Here is a 17,681-nt window from a genome sequence, read left to right as displayed (position 1 = left end):
TGCTGGTCGCATCTGTGTTTGGCGACATCGCAGTGAACGCACATTGGAAGCGTGTATTCGTCATCACCATACTGGCGTATCACCTGGCGTGATGGTATGGGGTGCCATTGGTTCACGTCTCTGTCACCACTTGTTCGCATTGACGGCACTCTGAACAGTGGACGTTACATTTCAGATGTGTTACGACCCGTGGCTCTACCCTCCATTCGATCCCTGTGAAATCCTACATTTCAGCAGGATAATGCACGACCACATGTTGCAGGTCCTGTACGGGCCTTTCTGGATACAGAAAATGTTCGACTACTGCCCTGGCCAGCACATTCTCCAGATCTCTCACCAATTGAAAACGTCTGGTCAATGGTGGCCGAGCAACTGGCTCGTCACAATACGCCAGTCACTACACTTGATGAACTGTGGTATCCTGTTGAATCTGCATGGGCAGCTGTACCTGTACACGCCATCCAAGCTCTGTTTGACTCAATGCCCAGGCGTAAAAAAGCCGTTATTACGGCCAGAGGTGTTTGTTCTGGGTACTGATTTCTCAGGATCTATGCACCCATATTGCGTGAAAATGTAATCATATGTCAGTTCTAGTATAATATATTTGTGCAATGAATACCCGTTTATCATCTGCATTTCTTCTTGGTGTAGCAATTTTAATGGCCAGTAGTGTATGAACAGATGAGATAACTACAAAGGGTGTTAAACATGGACAGTAATACAAGTACCAGTTAAAATAAAGCCATAACTATTGAAACTACAGTCTATATGGAATACAAAGACAACTTGAACAAAACAAAAGAACTTAATGAATACAGGAAAATGGGAATATGTGGGAAGTAATAAACAACAGAGATGATTATATGAAGTTTAGGAGAGAGGAAGTGTTGAGCTGTGTCTGGTCATTTGGGATGAGATCTGGACTGTGAGCAAGATGTTTGTTAATTTCCAGGGCTTCGAGCAGGTTGAGTTTTAGGCCTTTGTTTGCTAAGTGAAGTACACGGGACACTGGCTGGTAGTTGCGACCCTCACTCAGTACATGCTCAGCAAATGCAGAGTCTGTATTCTGCAACCTCCAGCTGCGTTCATGTTCAGCCAGCCTAGTTGCTATGTCTGTTTCTACTTCAGTCTAGACGTGTTACTTCTCTTCCATTGCTGTTTGCGAACATTTTAACTTCTTTGGTGATAATACTCAGTAAATGTCTGAAGATGGCCTTGCAAGCCGAAAACTGGTTAACAATAAAAGTAATATTGTAGAACAAAAGCAAACTGGTGCTTTTAATTTATTACTTCCTCATCAGTTTCGTGATCTACCTGTCTAACCTTCAGCACTGTTCCGTAGCATTGCGTTTAAAAAGCTTCTATTCTCTTCTTGTCTAAACTGTTTATGATAAATCTTTCACTTCCATACACAACTACAATTCAGACAAATACCTTCAGGAAAGATTTCCTAAAACTTAAATCTACATTTGATGTTAACAAATTTTGCCATCGCTAGTCTACATTTTGTATCATCTCTACTTTGGCCATCATCAGTTATTTAGCTGCCCAAATAGCAAAACCTATCTACTACTTTAAGTGTCTTAAAAATCAAATGGCTCTGAGCACTATGGGACTAAACATCTGAGGTCATCAGTCCCCTAGAACTTAGAACTACTTAAACCTAACTAACCTAAGGACATCACACACATCCATGCCCGAGGCAGGATTCGAACTTGCAACCGTAGCGGTCACGCGGTTCCAGACTGTAGCACCAAGAACCGCTTGGCCACCCCGGCCAGCTTTAAGTGTCTTTATTTCCTAATCTAATTCCCTTAGCATCACCTGATTTAATTTGTCTACATTCCATTATCCTTATCTTCCTTTTGGTGATGTTCGTCTTATATGCTCCTTTCAACACAGCGTCTATACCATTCAACTGCTCTCCCACGTCCTTTGCTGTCGGTGACAATTATGTCATTGGCAAACCTGAATGTTTTTATTTCTTCTTCCTGAACTTCAATCCCTTCTCCAAATTCTTCTTTTGTTTCTTTACTTCTCGATCAAAGTCCAGACCGAAGAACATCAGGGATCAACTGCAATTGTGTCTCACCCCCTTCTCAAACACTGCTTCCCTTTCACGCACCTCGACTCTTGTAACTGCTGTCTGATTTCTTCACAAGATGTAAATAGCCTCTAGCTCTGTGTATTTTAGCTCTATCTTTAGAATTTCAAAGACAGTATTCTAGTCAACATTGTCAAAAGCTTTCTCTAAGTTTATAAATGCTATAAATGTAGGTTTGCCTTTCCTTAACCTATCTTTTAAGATAAGGAATGGGGTACTAGCAATAATAATAATAATAATAATAATAATAATAATAATAATAAATAATAAATGGACAGGTAGACAATTTAAGAAAATTCTTTCTAGAACGAGCAGAAACTAGCAAAATACACAAGGCAATCACTCATATAAATACATCGGCTACACCACTGCAATTTCATAACCACTTCTACAACCCTTTAGATCACATAACATCAACAGATACGAAGAAAGTAAATTGGAAAAAGAAAACACTTCACGGCAAGCACCCGTATCATCTAACACAGCCACATATCGATCAAGACGCATCCAACACATGGCTAAGAAAAGGCAATATCTACAGTGAGACAGAAGGATTCACGATTGCAATACAGGATCAAACAATAAACACCAGGTATTACAGCAAGCATATTATTAAAGAGCCCAATACCACAACAGATAAATGCAGACTTTGTAAACAACAAATAGAAACAGTAGATCACATCACAAGCGGATGTACAATACTAGCAAATACAGAATACCCCAGAAGACATGACAATGTCGCAAAAATAATACATCAACAGCTTGCCTTACAACATAAACTTATAAAACAACAAGTTCCTACATACAAGTATGCACCACAAAATGTACTGGAGAATGATGAATACAAATTATACTGGAACAGAACCATTATAACAGATAAAACAACGCCACATAACAAACCTGACATCATACTCACCAATAAAAAGAAGAAATTAACACAACTAATCGAAATATCCATACCCAATACAACAAATATACAGAAGAAAACAGGAGAAAAAATTGAAAAATACATCCAACTGGCTGAGGAAGTCAAGGACATGTGGCATCAGGATAAAGTTGACATCATACCAATTATACTATCAACTACAGGAGTCATACCACACAATATCCACCAGTACATCAATGTAATACAGCTACATCCAAACATATATATACATCTACAGAAATCCGTAATTATTGATACATGTTCAATTACCCGAAAGTTCCTAAATGCAATATAACACATACCGTACAGTTAATAGGAAGTCATGCTTGATCAAGGTCCGCGTCACTTTCCATTCTTAACCAGACTTAACGTCTGAGAAAGTAAAGAAATAATAATAATAATAATAATAATAATAATTATTATTATTATTATTATTATTATTATTATTATTATTATTATTATTATTATTAAGACAGCCACCAGAACAAGCACAAATAGAACACGAAGTGACACACATGTTAGATATAGAAGAGAAATTTCAGCTGACATATATAGAATACAAAGACACAAATACAGACATTAGACCATTCTTGCATAGACCACCAAATAACCCACAAGTCGAAACAACAATAACAACTATCAACACAATCATACACAACAAAATAAATGAAAATACAACAATGGAAGAGTTACAACTACTGGTTTATGTAGGAGCACTCACTACACTAAATATACACACTAGGCAGATATCAGAACCAACCAACACACAGAAGAAACCCACAAAACCAGCATGGCAACACAGGCTACAGATCAGAATAGAAAAACTGAGAAAAGACATCGGACAGCTAACACAATTTATAAGAAATGAAATATCAGACAAAAAACGAAAAAGGTTAGGTAAAATCTCACAACAAGAAGCAATGGAGCAATTAGATGAAAAGAAGCAGAAATTACAAGCATTGGCCAAACGACTTGGAAGATACAAAAAAAGTGAAAATAGAAGGAAACAAAACCAAACATTCAACACAAACCAAAAGAAATTTTACCAGACAATAGATAACACACACATTAAAATAGACAATCCACCAAACATAACAGACATGGAACACTTCTGGAGCAACATATGGTCAAACCCGGTACAACATAACAGGCATGCACGGTGGATACAAGCAGAAACAGACTCATACAAGATGATACCACAAATGCCTGAAGTGATAATTTTGCAACATGAAGTCACCCGAGCAATTAATTCTACGCACAATTGGAAAGCCCCTGGAAATGATAAAATAGCAAATTTCTGGCTAAAGAAGTTCACCTCAACACATTCACATCTAACTAAATTATTTAACAGTTACATTGCAGACCCATACACATTCCCTGATACACTTACACATGGAATAACCTATCTGAAACCTAAAGATCAAGCAGACACAGCAAACCCAGCTAAATATCGCCCCATAACATGCCTACCAACAATCTACAAAATATTAACTTCAGTCATTACACAGAAATTAATGACACATACAACACAGAACAAAATTATAAATGAAGAACAAAAAGGCTGTTGCAAAGGAGCACGAGGATGTAAAGAGCAACTGATAATAGATGCAGAGGTGACATATCAAGCTAAAACTAAACAAAGGTCACTACACTACGCATACATTGATTAACAAAAAGCTTTTGATAGTGTACCCCACTCATGGTTACTACAGATATTGGAAATATACAAAGTAGATCCGAAATTGATGCAGTTCCTAAACATAGTTATGAAAAACTGGAAAACCACACTTAATATCCAAACAAACTCTAATAATATCACATCACAGCCAATACAGATTAAGCGTGGAATATACCAAGGAGACTCATTAAGTCCTTTCTGGTTCTGCCTTGCTCTGAACCCACTATCCAACATGCTAAACAATACAAATTATGGATACAATATTACTGGAACATACCCACACAAAATCACACATTTGCTATACATGGATGATCTAAAACTACTGGCAGCAACCAATCAACAACTCAACCAATTACTAAAGATAACAGAAGGATTCAGCAATGATATAAGTATGGCTTTTGGAACAGACAAATGTAAGAAAAATAGCATAGTCAAGGGAAAACACACTAAACAAGAAGATTACATATTGGATAACAGCGACTGCATAGAAGCGATGGAAAAAACGGATGCCTATAAATATCTAGGATACAGGCAAAAAATAGGAATAGATAATACAAATATTAAAGAAGAACTAAAAGAAAAATATAGACAAAGACTAACAAAAATACTGAAAACAGAACTGACAGCAAGAAACAAGACAAAAGCTATAAATACTTATGCCATACCAATATTGACCTACTCATTTGGAGTAGTGAAATGGAGTAACACAGACCTAGAAGCACTCAATACACTTACACGATCACAATGCCACAAATATAGAATACATCACATACATTCAGCAACAGAAAGATTCACATTAAGCAGAAAGGAAGGAGGAAGGGGATTTATCGACATAAAAAACCTACATTATGGACAGGTAGACAATTTAAGAAAATTCTTTCTAGAACGAGCAGAAACTAGCAAAATACACAAGGCAATCACTCATATAAATACATCGGCTACACCACTGCAATTTCATAACCACTTCTACAACCCTTTAGATCACATAACATCAACAGTTACGAAGAAAGCAAATTGGAAAAAGAAAACACTTCATGGCAAGCACCCATATCATCTAACACAGCCACACATCGATCAAGACGCATCCAACACATGGCTAAGAAAAGGCAATATATACAGTGAGACAGAAGGATTCATGATTGCAATACAGGATCAAACAATAAACACCAGGTATTTCAGCAAGCATATTATTAAAGATCCCAATACCACAACAGATAAATGCAGACTTTGTAAACAACAAATAGAAACAGTAGATCACATCACAAGCGGATGTACAATACTAGCAAATACAGAATACCCCAGAAGACATGACAATGTCGCAAAAATAATACATCAACAGCTTGCCTTACAACATAAACTTATAAAACAACACGTTCCTGCATACAAGTATGCACCACAAAATGTACTGGAGAATGATGAATACAAATTATACTGGAACAGAACCATTATAACAGATAAAACAACGCCACATAACAAACCTGACATCATACTCACCAATAAAAAGAAGAAATTAACACAACTAATCGAAATATCCATACCCAATACAACAAATATACAAAAGAAAACAGGAGAAAAAATTGAAAAATACATCCAACTGGCTGAGGAAGTCAAAGACATGTGGCATCAGGATAAAGTTGACATCATACCAATTATACTATCAACTACAGGAGTCATACCACACAATATCCACCAATACATCAATGCAATACAGCTACATCCAAACATATATATACAATTACAGAAATCCGTAATTATTGATACATGTTCAATTACCCGAAAGTTCCTAAATGCAATATAACATATACCGTACAGCAAAAAGGAAGTGACGCTTGATAAAGGTCCGCGTCACTCCATTCTTAACCAGACTTCTAAAAAGTCTGAGAAAGTAAAGAAATAATAATAATAAACCCCATGGAGGCCCAGAAAAAGAATAGGCCTTTGGTATGTTCTGCCAGTCGTAAAAGGCGATGAAAAGAACAAACCACTAATAGAGCTAACCCCCCTTTTCGTGTGATTAGTTGGTTCAGGACAGAACTAATAAAGCCTCGGACAAGCGCTGTCACGGTCGGGGACGACGCTTGAACCCTATGCCCGCCCACAATGGTAACGACACTAGCCACACGGAAAATTATTTAAATCCAAATAGAGGTGTTTTGCAGGATATGCTTCCTGCAACCACCCTAGAAGGAAAACAAAGGCAGAGGATGAGATGGGCAGATGAAGTTAACCGACACTTCATGTTCTGTTATTACGAAGCAACAAATGTAGGAACTAACACAACTGGATACAGATCACAAGTATACACAACATTTATTACCAGATACCCAGAATTAAAATTTTTAACAGAATGACGACTAGCTGAACAGATCCGCGTAATAATAAAAAATAACAGGATACCCCAGTCAGAATTTGAAAACATCAAACAACAAGTACAGCAAATACTGGAACAAAATAATGTGCAATCAGAACAAGAAGAAGAAGAAGAAGAAGAAGAAGAAGAAGAAAATACAGTAATGGACTCAAACATCCCAGAGCAAACAAACAAAGAACAACACGCATCAATTAAACAATCAGAGGAAAATGAAATCTTAAGACAGATACCAGAACAAGCACAAATAGAACACGAAGTGACACACATGTTAGATATAGAAGAAAAATTTCAGCTAACATATATACAATACAAAGACAAAAATACAGACATTAGACCATTCTTGCATAGACCACCAAATAACCCACAAGTCGAAACAACAATAACAACCATCAAAACAATCATACACAACAAAATAAATGAAAATACAACTATGGAAGAGTTACAACTACTGGTTTATAAAGGAGCACTCACTACACTAAATATACACATTAGGCAGAGATCAGAACAAACCAACACACAGAAGAAACCCACAAAACCAGCATGGCAACAAAGGCTACAGATTTGAATAGAAAAACTGAGAAAAGACATTGGACAGCTAACACAATTTATAAGAAATGAAATATCAGACAAAAAACGAAAAAGGTTAGGTAAAATCTCACAACAAGAAGCGATAGAGAAATCAGATGAAAAGAAGCAGAAGTTACAAGCATTGGCCAAACAACTTAGAAGATACAAAAAAAGTGAAAATAGAAGAAAACAAAACCAAACATTCAACACAAACCAAAAGAAATTTTACCAGACAATAGATAACACACACATTCAAATAGACAACCCACCAAACATAACAAACATGGAACACTTCTGGAGCAACATATGGTCAAACCAAGTACAACATAACAGGCATGCACGGTGGATGCAAGCAGAAACAGACACATACAAGATGATACCACAAATGCCTCAAGTGATAATTTTGCAACATGAAGTCACCCGAGCAATTAATTCCACACACAATTCGAAAGCCCCTGAAAATATAAAATAGCAAATTTCAGGCTAAAGAAGTTCACCTCAACACATTCACATGTAACTAAACTATGTAAAAGTTACATTGCAGGCCCATACACACTCCCTGATACACTTACACACGGAATATGCCTACTCCCATATAATTTATGGAATTAACTGCTTCCAGTTGCTGACTTGCTATATTGTAGCTAAATGATAAGGGATCTTTCTTTCTATGTATTCGCAGCACATTACACTTGTCTACATTGAGATTCAATTGCCATTCCCTGCACCATGCGTCAATTCGCTGCAGATCCTCCCGCATTTCAGTACAATTTTCCTACAACCTCTCGATATACCACAGCATCATCTGCAAAAAGCCTCAGTGAACTTCCGATGTCATCCACAAGGTCATTTATGTATATTGTGAATAGCAACGGTGCTACAACACCCCCGTGCGGCACACCTGAAATCACTCTTACTTCGGAAGACTTCTCTCCATTGAGAATGACATGCTGCGTTCTGTTATCGAGGAACTCTTCAATCCAATCACACAATTGGTCTGATAGTCCATATGCTCTTGCTTTGTTCATTAAACGACTGTGGGGAACTGTGTCAAATGCCTTGCAGAAGTCGAGGAACACGGCATCTACCTGTGAACCCGTGTCTAAGGCCCTCTGAGTCTCATGGACGAATAGCGCGAGCTGGATTTCACACGACTGTCTTTTTTGAAACCCATGCTGATTCCTACAGAGTAGATTTCTAGTCTCCAGAAAAGTCATTATATTCGAACATAATACGTGTTCCAAAATTCTACAACTGATCGACGTTAGAGATATAGGTCTATAGTTCTGCACATCTGTTCGACGTCCCTTCTTGAAAACTGGGATGACCTGTGCCCTATCCAGAGAGAATCTTGCCAACTGTAGAAAATCCTCATCCTTTCAATGGGGTTTCCAACTTTGGAAATAAAAAAAAGTCTGCAGTGACCAAGTCTGGAGAGTACGGACGATGAGGCACCATAGTCGTTTGATTTTTTTTGTGGAATAGTTGTGCACCAAAAGGGATGAATGTGTGGGTGCATTATCATACATCAAGAACCATAAATTGTCTCACCACATTTCAGGCTACTTCATACTCATATTTTCTTGCAGGCATCACAACATATCCCAAAAGTACCATCAATTAACAGTTTCGCCCTGTGGCACGAATTCATGATGAACTTATCCTTCAAAGTCAGTGAAAACTATCAGCACGGCTTTGACATTTGACCTGACCTGTAGCTCTTTTTTTGGTGTCAGAGAACCTTTCTCGACCTACTGTGAAAACAACCTCAGTGTCAACGTCATACTTGTGGACCCACATCTCATCACCAGATGTGATTCTTTTAAAGAACATTTCGTTTTCATTTTTGCGATCCAAAAGCTCTGGACAGACTGCAAAGCGAAGGTCTTTCTGGTCTCGACCGGTAAGCTGTGGTCGAACTTGGTGGCAACACGGTGGTGTGTCAGGATTACGTGAAACGATCCAACTGAAATATTATATACTTCAGCAGACGGTCAGTCTTCAATTAGCGTGCACAGTTTTGTTGACGTTTGCCGCACGAGCACCGTAGATAGACGTCGAAAGGGTTCCTCGACAAGGGTCATCTTTAACTTCCGACTGCAATTTTGCAACCGTGTGAAGAATTTCAACACAGCTTAAGCACTCATCACTAAAGGCTTCCTATGCAATTTGGTGTGTCTCTGTACAGGTTTTCTCGAGTTTCACGCAAAATTTAATGTAGATTCTTGTCAACTTAAAATCTGCACACTGTGCGACACACCCTTCTATTTAATGCAGCACTAGACAATAACTAACAGACATACAACAATTAAACTTCCGTCAGTTACACATTTAGCACAGGCGTTTATAGGGATGCCAACTGAATTTTGCTCCAACACACCATCAATGCTCCACGAGACTCAGAGGGCCATAGACACGGGTTCCAGGTAGATGCCGTGTTTCTTGACTTCTGCAAGGCGTTCGATACAGTTGCCCACAGTCGTTTAATGAACAAAGTAAGAGCATATGGACTATCAGACCAATTGTGTGATTGGATTGAAGAGTTCCTAGATAACAGAACCCAGCATGTCATTCTCAATGGAGAGAAGTCTTCCAAAGTAAGAGTGATTTCAGGTGTGCCGCAGTGGATTGTCGTAGGACCATTGCTACTCACAGTATATATAAATGACCTTGTGCATGACATCGGAAGTTCACTGAGGCTTTTTGCAGATGATGCTGTGGTGTATCAAGAGGTTGTAACAATGGAAAATTGTACAGAAATGCAGGAGGATCTGCAGCGAATTGATGCAAGGTGCAGGGAATGGCAATTCAATCTCAATGTAGACAAGTGTAATGTGCTGCGAATACATAGAAAGATAGATCCCTTATCATTTAGTTACAATGTAGCAGGTCAGCAACTAGAAGCAGTTAATTCCATAAATTATCTGGGAGTACGCATTAGGAGTGATTTAAAATGGAATGATCATATAAAGTTGATCGTCGGTAAAGCAGATGCCAGACTGAGATTCATTGGAAGAATCCTGAGGAAATGCAATCCAAAAACAAAGGAAGTAGGTTAGAGTACACTTGTTGGCCCACTGCTTGAATACTGCTCACAGGTGTGGGATCCGTACTAGATAGGGTTGATAGAAGAGATAGAGAAGATCCAACGGAGAGCAGTGCGCTTCATTACAGGATCCTTTAGTAATTGTGAAAGCGTTACGGAGATGATAGATAAACTCCAGTGGAAGACTCTGCAAGAGAGATGCTCAGTAGCTCGGTACGGGCTTTTGTTGAAGTTTCCAGAACATACCTTCACCGAGGAGTCAAGCAGTGTATTGCTCCCTCCTACGTATACCTCGTGAAGAGACCATGAGGATAAAGTCAGAGAGATTAGAGCCCACACAGAGGCATACTGACAATCTTCCTTTCCGCGAACAATACGAGACTGGAATAGAAGGGGGAACCGATAGAGGTAATCAAGGTACCCTCCGCCACACACCTTCAGGTGGCTTGCGGAGTATGGATGTAGATGGATGTAGATGTAGATGCGAAGTCACAAATATTCCAGAATTTTTTGAACAGACCTTGTAATTGGCAGTGTGTAACACATTAAGGGAACTACGAATAGGTTCAGCCACAGATACGAAATCACTCTGCAAACACCAGTGCGAATGCGGTTGCAGCCGCAGCAGCCCACAAGAGACACCATGTCGCTTCTCTGCTCACCTGCTTGCCGTGATGCTGTAGAAGCAACCGTAGCCGTCGAGGCACATGGGCGCGACGCCCCCACTGACCGGCGTGTAGCCCACCAGGCTCGTCGACAGCACGAAGTTCCCGTTGCCGCCACTGTGCCAAACAGAAGAGGTATTAATTCACTGGAGTTCACATTACTGTACTACAAATGGATCTGTCAAGTGTACCATTCCGGATTCCCGAGGCAGACACCTATAGACAGTGAAAGGTTAGCTCGGCGCACTAATCTGGAATTTGCACAGCGTGTTCTGGTGGCTGACCCGAGAAAAGCGCATTTCGTGTCACGATTCGGAAGTCGACCACAGTTTTACGGGTGTCTGGGGTAGCGATCAGTTGTTTATAGGTTTTCGTTTATATTTTACACTATATGTCAGTTGTGACATTGTAATTCTGTCAGAGCAGCAAAGGACTTGGAAGAGCAGTTGAACGGAAAGGACAGTGTTTTCAAAGGAGGATATAAAATGAACATCAACAAAAGCAATGTAGTCGAATTAAATCGGGTGATACTGTGGGAATTAGATTAGGAAATGAGACGCTTAAAGTAGTAAAGGAGTTTTGCTATATGGGGAGCAAAATAACTGATGATGGTCGAAGTAGAGAGGATATCAAATGTAGACTGGCAATGGCAAGGAAAGCGTTTCTGAAGAGGAGAAATTTGTTAAGATTGAGTACAGATTTAAGTGTCAGGAAGTCGTTTCTGAAATTATTTGTATGGAGTGTAGCCGAGTATGGAAGTGAAACGTGGACGATAAATAGTTGAAACGAGAAGAGAATAGAAGCTTTCGAAATGTGGTGCTACAGAAGAATGCTGAAGATAAGGTGGGTAGATCACGTAACTAATGAGGAGGTATTGAATAGGATTGGGGAGAAGAGAAGTTTGTGGCACAACTTGACTAGAAGAAGGGATCAGTTGGTATGGCATATTCTGAGGCATCAAGGGATCACCAATTTAGTATTGGAGGGCAGCGTGGAGGGTAAAAATTGTAGAGGGAGACCGAGAGATGAATACACTAAGCAGATTCAGAAGGATGTAGGTTGCAGTACATACTGGGAGATGAAGAAGCTTGCACAGGATAGAGTAGCATGGAGAGCTGCATCAAACCAGTATTAGGACTGAAGACGACAACAACAACAACAGGTCAGTTCATTCCGTCATTGTCCTGTCCCACATATCATCACTCTGTTCATTCACCTCTTATTTAAACAAATTTACGAATCCATGTGGTTCTCTCACATCCACACGGGTTTCGAGCCATTCTATATATTTCTGTCATACTATAGACTTTCTGCAAGTAAAAGGATTATTTCGGATTTCTAGCACCAGGTATTTCATTGGAATATTTGTATTAACTGTACTGAAATTTGAAATGTAATTTTGTAAATCACTTTTGTAACAATAAATATCTAACATTATTCCTTTTATTTCTCTGAAATGTATTACTATGAACTGACAGAATGATATTGTGGGTATTATTTAGCGATCAGAGTTAACAAGCCCAATCAGTTACATAGTAACAGCAATTACTTGTACATCAGCAAACAAAATAATAACATGCCCACGAACCACGGACCTAGCTGAGATAGGGTAGCCTGTGTGTCCCAACGATACACATAGCCATAACTTAAGATCAACCATAAAGAAGTGGGGGCCAGAGGGGGGAGGCATAATCTGTAGAGGGGCCAGAATAATCCACAGTTCCTGGGCAGCAGTAGCCCTTCTAGTTGTTGCAGGGGCAAAAGTGTGGACGATTGACTGATCCGGCCTTCTAACATCGACCAATGTGGCCTCGGTGTGCTGGTACCGCATGTGGCTGAAAACGTGGGGAAACTATAGCCGTGATTTTTCTTGAGCGCGTGCAGTTCTACTGTATAATTAAATGATGATGGCATTCTCTTTGGGGAAAATATTCTGGAGGTAAAGCAGTTCCCCATTCAGATCACAGGGCAGGCACGACTAGGAGGGATGTTGTCTTCAGGAAAAATAAAACTGTCATTTTACAGGTCAGAGCGTGGAATGTTATTAAGTAGCTAGGTTAAAGTATTTAGAAAGGGAAGCTGGTATGTTGAAGTTAAATATAGTTGAGAGTATTGAAGTTTGGTGGCAGAATGAACAGGACTTCTGGTCAAGGGAGTACAGGGGCTATAGGTACAAAATCAAATAGATGTAATGCAGGATTAGATGTTACAGAATAAGAAAATAGGAATGCAGGTAAGCTGCATAGAAAATGCATCATCGTAGTCAAGATAGGTACGAAGACAACTCCCACCACAGTAGTACGAGTTCATATGCAAACTATCTCTGCAGGTGACAAAGAGATTGAAGAATTATACAGGGTGATTCAAAAAGAATACCACAACTTTAAAAATGTGTATTTAATGAAAGAAACATAATATAACCTTCTGTTATACATCATTACAAAGAGTATTTAAAAAGGTTTTTTTTCACTCAAAAACAAGTTCAGAGATGTTCAATATGGCCCCCTCCAGACACACGAGCAATATCAACCCGATACTCCAACTCGTTCCACACTCTCTGTAGCATATCAGGCATAACAGTTTGGATAGCTGCTGTTATTTCTCGTTTCAAATCATCAATGGTGGCTGGGAGAGGTGGACGAAACACCATATCCTTAACATACCCCCATAAGAAAAAATCGCAGGGGGTGAGATCAGGGCTTCTTGGAGGCCAGTGATGAAGTGCTCTGTCACGGGCTGCCTGGCGGCCGATCCATCGCCTCGGGTAGTTGACGTTCAGGTAGTTACGGACAGATAAGTGCCAATGTGGTGGCGCTCCATCCTGCTAGCTCTCTGCTAGCTCTGCGAGTCGATTTTCCTGGGCTGCGAACAAATGCTTGCTGGATGCGTGCTACATTTTCATCACTCGTTCTCGGCCGTCCAGAACTTTTCCCTTTCCACAAACACCCATTCTCTGTAAACTGTTCAAACCAACGTTTAATACACCACATATCAGGAGGTTTAACACCATACTTCGTTCGAAATGCACGCTGAACAACTGTCGTCGATTCACTTCTGCCGTACTCAATAACACAAAAAGCTTTCTGTCGAGCGGTCGCCATCTTAGCATCAACTGACGCTGACGCCTAGTCAACAGCGCCTCAAGCGAACAAATGTACAACTAAATGAAACTTTATAGCTCCCTTAATTCACCGACAGATAGTGCTTAGCTCTGCCTTTTGTCGTTGCAGAGTTTTAAATTCCTAAAGTTGTGGTATTCTTTTTGAATCACCCTGTATTAAAAGTTAAAAGAAAATATTCAAATAGTTAATGGAGAGGGAAGTTAACTGTGATGGGAGAACGGATTTTGGTAGTAGGAGGAAGACGAGGAAGAGAAGGAAACATACTAGGTGACAATGGATCTGGAGAAAAGAGTGAAAGAGGAAGCTGGCAGTTAGAATTTTGCAGAGAGCATAATTTAATCATCACTAATAAGTAGTTTAAGAATCATGACAGAAGGTAGTACACATGCAAGAGACCTGGACACACTAACAAAGGGAGATGGCACAGTGTTTGGCATGCTGGTCTCGCATTCGGGAGGACGACGCTTCAGATCTGCGTATAGCCATCCAGATTTTAGGTCTTAAGTGATTTCCCTAAACCCTGATGGTTCCTTTCAAAGGGCACAGCTCATTTCGTTCCCCATCCCTACTGCTAGGACCTCAGTGTTGACAGGATGTTAAACCCTAAACTTCCTTTTTTTTTTAGAGGGGGGTGGGGGGATCGGACACTGAAGGTTTCAGACTGATTGTTGTTGGTGTTGTTGTTGTTGTTGTTGTTGTTGTTGTGGTCTTCAGTCCTGAGACTGGTTTGATGCAGCTCTCCATGCTACTCTATCCTGTGCAAGCTGCTTCATCTCCCAGTACCTACTGCAACCTACATCCTTCTGAATCTGCGTAGTGTATTCATCTCTTGGTCTCCCTCTACGATTTTTACCCTCCACGCTGCCCTCCAATGCTAAATTTGTGATCCCTTGATGCCTCAAAACATGTCCTACCAACCGATCCCTTCTTCTAGTCAAGTTGTGCCACAAACTTCTCTTCTCCCCAATCCTATTCAATACCTCCTCATTAGTTACGTGATCTACCCACCTTATCTTCAGCAATCTTCTGTAGCACCACATTTCGAAAGCTTCTATTCTCTTCTTGTCCAAACTGGTTATCGTCCATGTTTCACTTCCATACATGGCTACACTCCATACAAATACTTTCAGAAACGACTTCCTGACACTTAAATGTATACTCGATGTTAACAAATTTCTCTTCTTCAGAAACGATTTCCTTGCCATTGCCAATCTACATTTTATATCCTCTCTACTTCGACCATCATCAGTTATTTTACTCCCTAAATAGCAAAACTCCTTTACTACTCTAAGTGTCTCATTTCCTAATCTAATCCCCTCAGCATCACCCGATTTAATTTGACTACATTCCATTATCCTCGTTTTGCTTTTGTTGATGTTCATCTTATATCCTCCTTTCAAGACACTGTCCATTCCGTTCAACTGCTCTTCCAAGTCCTTTGCTGTCTCTGACAGAATTACAATGTCATCGGCGAACCTCAAAGTTTTTACTTCTTTCAGACTGATTATATAATGGAAAGACAGAGATTTGAAAACCTAATTTCCAGGGGCAGTTGTTAACTCTGACCATAATTTATTGGCTATAGCCTGTAATTCAGAACTAAAGAAATTTTAAAAAGGAAAGAAATTACAGAGATGGAATTCTGATAAATTAAAGGAATCACAGGTTATTGCGAGTTTCAGAGAGAGCATCAGGCAATGTTTGACTGACACAGGGAATACAACAGAACACTTATGGGTAGCTTTGAGAGATAAAATAGTGAAGAGAGCAGAGGATCTAATAGGTAAAAAAAAAAACAAGGCCCAGTATAAATCCCTGGATAACACAGGAGATATTAAATTTCATTGACAAAACGATGAAATATAGAAATACAGCAAAAGAAGCAAGTAAAAGGGAATATAGATGTCTGAACAATGAGATTGACTTAAGCTGCAAAATGGCTACACAGGAATGGCTAGACAGCAAATGCAAAGCTATAGCAGCATGTGTAACTTGGGGAAAAATAGATGCCTCTTACACAAAAATTACAGCCTCTGGAGAAAAACTGAAATTGCTGAATGAATATTAAGAGTTCAAATGGCAAGCCAGTTGTAAGAAAAGAAGGAAAAGCTGTACGGTTGAAGGAAAAAATAGAGGATTTTTATATGGTAAACAAATTCAAGGACAATATTATAGAAGTAGATGAGGATGACACAGGGGATATGATACTAAGACAAGAATTTTACAGAGCACAGAAATGTCCCATTACAATACGGGCATCTGGAATAGATGACACACTCTCTGAATTTTTGAAATCCTTGGGAGAGCCAGCTGTGACAAAACCGTTCCACCTGGTATGTGAGGTATATGAGACAGTAAAAATACCGTCAAACTTTAGGAACAAAATAATTCCAATTGTGGTTGCAAAATACTGCACGAATTATTCACACAAGAGTATAAAAAGCTGGTAGAGCTTGATATTGGGGAAAATCTGTCAAAGTTCTCGAAAAATGTAGGTACATGCAGGGCAAATCTGACCCTATGACTTATCCCTGAAAATACGTTAAGGAAAGGCAAACCTAAATTTACAGCATTTGTAGAAATCAGAGAAAGCTTTAGAGAGTGTGGGCTGGACTACACTCTTTGAAATTCTGAAGCCAGCAGGAATAAAATACAGGGAGTGAAAGATTATCTTCAACTTGTACAAAAACCAGTTATAAGAGTCGAAGGACATGGAAATGGAAGCAGTGGTCGAGGAGGGAGTGAGACAGAGTTGTAGCCTATCACAGATGTTATTCCTCTGTACACTGAGCAAGCTGTGAAGAAAACAAATTTGGAATGAGTTATTAACATCAGACAGAAGAGATAAAAACTTTGAGATTTCTTAATGATTTAATTCCTTCAGAGATGACAAAGGATTTGGAAGAATAGCTGAATATAAAGTACAGTGTCTTCAAAACGAGAATATAAGATGAACATCACCAAAAGTAAAACAAGGTATTGGAATGCAGTCAAATTAAATCAGGTGATGCTGAGAAAATTAGATTAAGAAATGATATATTTAAAGTAGTACATGATTTTTGCTGTTTTGTCAGCAAAATAACTGATGACAGCTGAAGTACACATGATATGTAATGCAGACTGGCTATAGCAAGAAAAGCATTTCTGACAAAGACAAATTTGTTAACACGTAATATCATTTTAATAGTTAAATATTCTTTCCT

At 39.2% G+C, this 17,681-nt stretch overlaps 1 protein-coding gene across 3 annotated transcripts in view; it reads right to left on the bottom strand.

Annotated features, from left to right (window-relative positions):
- LOC126213328 (peroxisomal carnitine O-octanoyltransferase) overlaps nt 1-17,681 on the bottom strand; it is a 313,022-nt gene that overhangs the window by 27,074 nt on the left and 268,267 nt on the right. For all 3 annotated transcript variants that reach the window (XM_049941018.1, XM_049941019.1, XM_049941020.1), the window contains one exon: nt 11,354-11,473. In XM_049941018.1, the coding sequence (XP_049796975.1) occupies nt 11,354-11,473 (120 nt within the window). The remainder of the gene's footprint in view (nt 1-11,353; nt 11,474-17,681) is intronic.

The sequence above is a fragment of the Schistocerca nitens genome, chromosome 11, assembly GCF_023898315.1.
Source record: "Schistocerca nitens isolate TAMUIC-IGC-003100 chromosome 11, iqSchNite1.1, whole genome shotgun sequence".
Taxonomy (NCBI): domain Eukaryota; kingdom Metazoa; phylum Arthropoda; class Insecta; order Orthoptera; family Acrididae; genus Schistocerca; species Schistocerca nitens.
This window is presented reverse-complemented; position numbering and strand designations above follow the sequence as displayed.